This window comes from Elephantulus edwardii, unplaced genomic scaffold (assembly GCF_000299155.1).
Source record: "Elephantulus edwardii isolate Elephantulus edwardi_28Jun2011 unplaced genomic scaffold, EleEdw1.0 scaffold00062, whole genome shotgun sequence".
Lineage (NCBI taxonomy): Eukaryota > Metazoa > Chordata > Mammalia > Macroscelidea > Macroscelididae > Elephantulus > Elephantulus edwardii.
This window is the reverse complement of record NW_006399812.1, coordinates 275,023-282,401: the sequence shown is the minus strand read 5'-3', so window position 1 is coordinate 282,401 and position 7,379 is coordinate 275,023. Positions and strand designations below refer to the sequence as shown.

General features: G+C 34.0%; 1 protein-coding gene across 1 annotated transcript in view; it reads left to right on the top strand.

The window, feature by feature from the left end:
- The window catches only part of TSGA10 (testis specific, 10), a 109,572-nt gene that overhangs the window by 5,123 nt on the left and 97,070 nt on the right, over window positions 1–7,379 (top strand). Inside the window, exons 3-5 of the mRNA XM_006887788.1 lie at window positions 4,944–5,114; window positions 5,204–5,281; window positions 6,505–6,656. Coding sequence (XP_006887850.1) covers window positions 4,944–5,114; window positions 5,204–5,281; window positions 6,505–6,656 — 401 coding nt within the window. The remainder of the gene's footprint in view (window positions 1–4,943; window positions 5,115–5,203; window positions 5,282–6,504; window positions 6,657–7,379) is intronic.

Sequence of the window (7,379 nt, the reverse complement as noted above, 5' to 3'; positions counted from 1 at the left end):
TTGATCTATATTCTGTCACTGTACCAGTACCACACTGTCTTGACCACCACGACAATATAAGTAGGAGGATTTGAGGTCAGGGAGTGAGATGCCTCCTACCTTTTTTCTCTTTTTCACGAGTGCTTTGCTTATTTGGAGTCTCTTTCCATTCCAGATGGAATTGGAAATCATCTTTTCCATCTTGTTGAAGAATGAAATTGGTATTTGTATAGAGATTGCATTGAAATTGTTGATTGCCTTTGGTAGAATTGTCATTTTCACAATATTGAGTCTTCCTATCCAAAAGCATGGTATATTTTTCCATTTCTCCAGGATGCTTTTTGTTTCTTGTAGTAATGCTTTGCGATTTTCTCTGAATAGGTCTTTTTTTGTTTCTAGTTAGATTTACTCTCAAGTATTTAATCTTATGATTAAGTAATGTGATGGGTATTATTTTTCTTAGCTCCAGTTTAGTATTCTTTTTGTCACTGTAGAGAAATCCAATTGGTTTTTGTATGTTGATTTTGTGAACTGTCACTTGGCGGAATTGAATGTCCAGTGGTTTTGTTGCTGAGATTTTAGGGTTTTCTAAGTATACTATCATATCATCTTCATATAGAGGTAATTTTACCTCATCTTTGCCAATTTGGATACCTCTTATTTCCTTCTCTTATCTTATTGCTATAGCTAAGACTTCCAATATAATATTGAATAGGAGAGGTGATAGTAGGCATCCTTGTTTTTTAATCTTAATCCCCTGTTTCCTAATCTCTTTCTGTTGAGAGAGCTTTATCTTTATGAGCTTTGAAATCTTCTGTTCACACCACAACAAAATAAGGGTAAACAACCCAATTAAAAAATGGGCACAGGATATGAAGAGATACTTCACCAAAGAAGACATTCAGAGGCAAACTAACTAAATGTTCAAAATCCCTAGCTCTAAGAGAGATGCAAATCAAAACAACTATGAGATATCATCTCACCTCAGTAAGAATAACAAAATTTAACAGAACAGCAAATAACCTCTGTGAGGAGAAACTGGAACCCTTATTCACTGTTGATGAGAATGTAAAATGGTGCAACTACTATGGAAGACAATATGGCACTTTCACAAAAAGTTGCAAATAGAGATACCATTTGACCCAGCAATTCCCCTATTGGGAATATACACTAAAGAAATTCTAATTGCCACCCAAGCAGATATATGCACACCCATGTTTATTGCAGCTTTATTCACAGTAGCAAAGAGTTGGAAACAACACAAGGCCCATTAACAAAAAAATGGATAGAGAAGCTGTGGTACATTCACACAATGGAATACTATGCTGCATTGAAAAACAAGGAACTCAGGAATTATTATACAGAATGAGTGACCCTGGAGGACATTATGCTGAATGAAATATCCCCGTCACAAAAAGACATACAGCATAATGCCACTGTTATAAAACTGGACTGACATGGGGCTGTGGGGAAACTGAGAAAAGGGAATAAATAATCTAAACGACAACATTGAATGATTGTAAACCCAAGTTCTTTATAAACTTTCATTAAAATATTAATTAAAGAAATCTTCTGTTCAACTCTTCCCCCCCCCCTTTATTTTATATTGGCTTACATACAAAAATGTTAATCTTCTGTTCCTTAATCTTCATTGAGAGAGCTTTATCTTCATGTGCTTTGGAATCTTCTGTTCAACTGTTTCCTCCCCCTTTATTTTATATTGGCTTGAGTACAAAATTTTTGTACATTGTGTATACATCGTGTACATTGCATTTTATACATTCTTACATTTACATGAAATATCACTCATATGCGTTGTGTTTTATAAAATGAATCACCATTGATCTGTGCCTACTCTTGCCCTATGTTTTCAAATTCCCACTGGATCTTTCTTAATTCCTTCAGTCCCCTTCCACCACTAGGATAAATTCGGTTATCCTAGTGCTGTATTCCCTTTCCACCCTCTGTCCTCCTATACCTCTCCCCTTCCCCTTTTTGGCTTTTATACATTTTTACTAGTTATCCTTCTATTTTCATAGTGATCTTATGCACTATTTCTCCTTATGAGACTGAATTAGTTTAGTTAGAATACTCTCTAGACTCTGCCATGGTATATAGTATTTTACAAAATCATTGCTCCTTAGAGCTGCAAAGTATTCCATTTTGTAAAGGCACCATAATTTCTAAATCCATTCATTTATTGATGGACATTTGGTCTCTTTCCATCTTGCTATTGTGAATAATGCTACCATGAACATAGGCATAGAAATCTCCATTTGTGTCTCAGTTTTATTTTCCTTGGGGTATATTCCTAGCATTGAAATAGCTGAGTCACATGGGATTTCTTTGTTCAGCTTTTTGAGGAAATGCCAAACTACCTTCCAAAGTAGTGTACTATTTTACAATCCCAGCAGTACATGAAAATCACAGTCTTTTCACATTGTCTCCAGTTGTTCAGTTCTTTAACTTTGTAATTTCTTAACTTTACTTTGGCTTCTTTGCTTTCCAGTGCAATAATAAGAGTCTCATCTGACATCCATTTTGGTCTTTTCTTCCCCTCTGTCTTTGTAATTTTGCTTGCTTCATGGATGATATACTTGATGTCATCCCACAGCTCATCTGGTCTTTGTTCAGTAGTATTCAAGGCTTCAAATATCTTTATTTGAGTGAGATAGACTCAGTGTCTTATTTTGGCTCTTATGGATTTGTTTAATTTTCTTTAGCTTAAGTATCAACTTCCACATGCGTAGTTGATGGTCTATTTCACAGTCAGCATATCGTGTGATTTTCATAGCTGGTATTGAGCTTCTCCAGTTATTTCCCCCACAGATATAGTCAGCCTAATTCCTATGTAGTACGTCAGATCCATGTATATAGTAGCTGTTTGTGTTTTTTTAATAAAAGGTATTTGCTATGATTTTATAACATGGATTGAACAAACGTCTATCAATTCTACTCCAGCTTCATTTCTGTCACCAACTCTGTATTTTCTGACTACTGATCCTTCTTTCTTGTTAGCAACTTTTGAATTCTAGTCAGCAATTATTATTAATTAATCTTTGTTGCATGTTTGATTGATTTCAGACTGCAAAAAGTATAGAATCCATAAAAGAAGTGGGTGCTTTTAGTTGTATCAATTCAGTCCGTCTTTGCTACAAAGAGCTTGAACCTTGGAGGATGAATGGGGAATCTTTTTTACTCTAAAATGGTTAGTAAGCAGTTTCCAGATTAAAGAAACAGTTATGTGCAAAGGATAAAGGCAGAAAAAACAATACATGGTAAGTAGCTAAAAACTAGAGTAGAAAGCATCTAACAGAGACAGTAGCTAACTGCTGAAAGATAAGTTATCTAGAAAGAAATATTACAGCTATTCAGCTCTGCTCTTGTAGCATGGAAAGCACCTGAGATTGTAAATAAATAGATAAGTATGAATGTGTTACAAGAAAATATTATTTATGGACTCTGAAATATTAATTTTATAATTTTTATATGTTATGGAATGTTCATATATTAATTTTCTTTTAACCATTTGAAGATATAAGCCATTCTTAACTCATGGAAATGATATTAAAGCAAGTTGTGTTCTTAATTTGACTTCTAATTTCTCTGTGGTTTGTTGATGAAATGGTAGACTGCACTCAATAGTGCACATAAAAAATTACATGTTGCTCTGTAAGTGAACAGTGGAGCTCTTGTGGTATAGTTCATAGTGAGTTGTGCTACTAACATAAATAAAGGCTATGTGCCTCAGGTGGTTGAATCCACTCGTGGTTCTATGGGAGTAAGATGGGCAGTCTCCTCCCATTGCTGCAGCTGCAGCTGCTGTTGCTAATAGGTGCTTTCACATTGACTGCAACTCATAGCAATGCTATTTAAAACAGATTGAAACCTTGCCATATTCTATGCCATTATTATAATTTCCGTCATACTCAATCTCATTATTATAGATACTGTGTCAGTCCATCTTGTTAAGGGTCTTCTCTTTCATTGACGGCCTGTCTATACCTTTCTCAGCATGCTGCCTTTTCCCAAGGGTTTTGCTCATTCTGATAACCTGGTCAAAGCATGTGGGAAGTTTCATCAGTCTTGCCTCTAAGGAGCACCATGGTGGCACTTCCTCCAAGAGAGATTTGTTTGTTCTTTTGACAGTCTGTATTATATTCAATACTCTTCACCAACATCACAGTTTAAAGGCATGAATTATTTTTTAGTCTTTCTTATTAATTTTTCAACTTTCAGATGCATACAAAGGAACTGAAAATACCTTAACTTGGGTCAGGAGCATCTTAGTCTTTAAATAGATACCTTTGCACTTTAAACAGATCCTTGAGAGTAGATTTTCCCAGTGCAACATATGTTTTGATTTTTTAATTCCTGCTACCATGTTGTTGCTTATTGATCCAACAAAATGTTTTTTTCTTTGTCCATCATGATGTTGCTTGTTGGTCCAATGATGGAGATTTTTTTTTATGTTGATATGTAATGCATATTGAAACTATAGTCTTGATTTTTTTCAGTAGGGCCATTATAAGTCAGAATCAACTTGACAACAGTGAGTTTAAGTAAGTGGCAATCTGTTTTTTATAATATAGCAGGAGAAATATGAAGAAAGTGTTTTTTTAATGTTATCTGGAGGAAACATAATATGTCTTAGCAATCTTTGTATATTTTCTCCTTATATTACTTAATCTCTTTTCAGGAAAAACTTTTTAGGAGAGAAGGACTATTTTTATCAGCCAATATAATATGGACTACACTATCAGAATGTCTGAGGAAAGAAGGACTATTAATAGTGAAATTCCCAAGAAGCTGTTGTAATAATCCACACATTAAGTGATGAAGCTGGGATTTTAGCAGCAGAAATAAAGATAGGAACAAATGCTAAAGAAAAAGACTTTTTTTTTTAACAAAAATCTGTTTTCAAACCTGTGAAAGCCGAATAAATTTATGTGTTTGATTTGCAGGCACAGGAAGAAATTGCCCGACTTAGGCGAGAAATGATGAAAAACTGTAAGTCTCCTAAGTCGACAACAGCGCATGCTATCCTCAGGCGAGTGGAGACGGAAAGAGATGTAGCATTTACTGATTTACGAAGAATGACCACAGAACGAGACAGTCTGAGGGAAAGGCTAAAGGTTTGAAAAACACTTTACCTCTGTGAACATGTCTGAGAAACAGTTGCAGTGAATTAAAGGCACTTTCTTATATTTTTCCCCCCCAACAGATCGCTCAGGAGACAGCATTTAATGAGAAAGCTCACTTGGAACAAAGAATAGAGGAGCTGGAGTGTACAGTTCATAATGTAAAGAAAATAAATTTTGTACTTTTGCCTTTAAACTGTTAATAGTTTTTCTTTCACTTTTTTTCTATGTTCTGAAATTCTTAATTTTCTCCAAGATAAACTACTGTATAGAATTTGTAGTCCTAAAATACAAACGTGATGTTGTATGGGGCCGTTACTCATTTAATATACTAGGAGTTCAATCTCAAGATTTTAGTACTTTTCTCCTCTTCTTATTTCAGTAAAGATAATATTTTCAAATATGGAGAAAATGGTTTATTTGATGTAAGGAAAGGATAGGAAGAAAAAGTTATTATGAAGTAAAAGCTAATTAAAAATATATTTGAATTGTGTATCAATAGGAGTCATTACATTTTTATTAATAAAAAGTTAGGAAGCTCTGATAACCTAGTGGTAAGAAATTACACTGCAATTGCAAAAGCACACAGTTTGAATCTACCGGCTGCTCTGCTAGAGAAGGACAGTCATTTGCCTCTTGTGCAGTTTACTGCCTCTAAAATTCCACTGGAAAGTCAGCTCTGAGTCAGTTCCAACTCAACAGCAGACAGCAACAAAAACAATTAAGGATTTGCCGTGCTATGCATACACACACACAAATGAAAAGAATTTTACTTTTTATTACCAAATTTGATTTAATTTATGGTGCGTAGGTGGCTTAGTGGTAAAGAGTTGGACTGCCAATGCAAAGGTATGCAGATCAAATCCACTAGCAGCTCCACAGGAGAAAGATGAGCGATCTCTTCCAGTGAGATATAATGCCTTTGAAAACCTGGCATCAGTTATTTGTTGGGTCTAGCTTGATGCTTCTCAACAAAAGCACAATTTAATATTTTTATAAACTCCTTGGTTATACTTTGTTAGGAGTTTAAAAATGGCAGTAGACAGGGGAAAACAATCCAATAATACTATTTTCTATGTGTAATTTGTTAATGTTAAAAAATGAAAAAAACCTTCATTTTTGAATAGCTTATATATGCTATAGTCTGATTGAACCAATAGAAAAATATAGACCATACAAGATTTTATAGAAAAACTATTCAGTAGCTTGTTTTTGTTGCTGTTGCTCAGTCATAAAACCTCTACCAGTGTTTATGTTTTACCTGATCTTCTCATCATGTAAATCTTGCGTAAACACACTTTGTATGAAGTGAGTGTGCCTGTTTTGAAAGGTTAGCTAAGGCTTTGCCAGTGATGGCAATTATTCTGTCGTTTTACTTATATAGCTTGATGATGAACGTATGGAACAAATGTCAAACATGACTTTGATGAAGGACACCATAACCACTGTGGAAAAAGAAATGAAATCACTAGCAAGAAAGGCCATGGATACTGAGAGTGAGCTTGGCAGACAAAAAGCAGAGAATAATTCCTTGAGGTAAATGATACTATCTTTAAACCATAATATCTCTGCTTTTATTTTCTAAATAATGTATTTTATAATGAAAATTAAAGTTATTTGTCAACTTTAATTTCTGAGGTGATTACTATGAAGCAGTTAGAGAAACCTCTGCACTATTAAATGATTTCTCCAAGATCATTCATAGACTTGTGATGTCACACATAACTAAGAATTAGATTTCTAGCTATTTTAATCTTGTAAAAAGCTTTATTGCAGAGAGGGAAGAGAAGATAAGGAGGTAATTGTGCAACAATGAATATTTTTTAAACAAAGTGAACTGGGGGGATAAAAATATGCAACAATGAATGAATGAAAATATAACTTTTCTGTAAACTTATTAAAATCACAATTATAACAAAAATTTTGTAAAAAAAGATTTAATATTTATCCAAAATATCTTTACAAAACCTTTTTGAGTACAGAGCATATTTGAATTTTTTATTTGGTCATTTGTCTATTTTTGTAAGTTTCCGTTCTGTTGTAGGATATGCCCAGTGTAAGAAAGCTCAAAATACAGTAAATTTGACAGTAAGAGGTGGCTTAAATATAATAAAAAGCAGAGAAATAGAGCCATGTAGTGGAAATTTTATTAATTGAATGCCTAGTATTATTGAATACCTTCCCCATATAGTGGTTTGGCAGCAGAAAACATATCAGTTAAAGTGGTCTTACTCATGGTTCAAAATTGGGAAGGGCGTA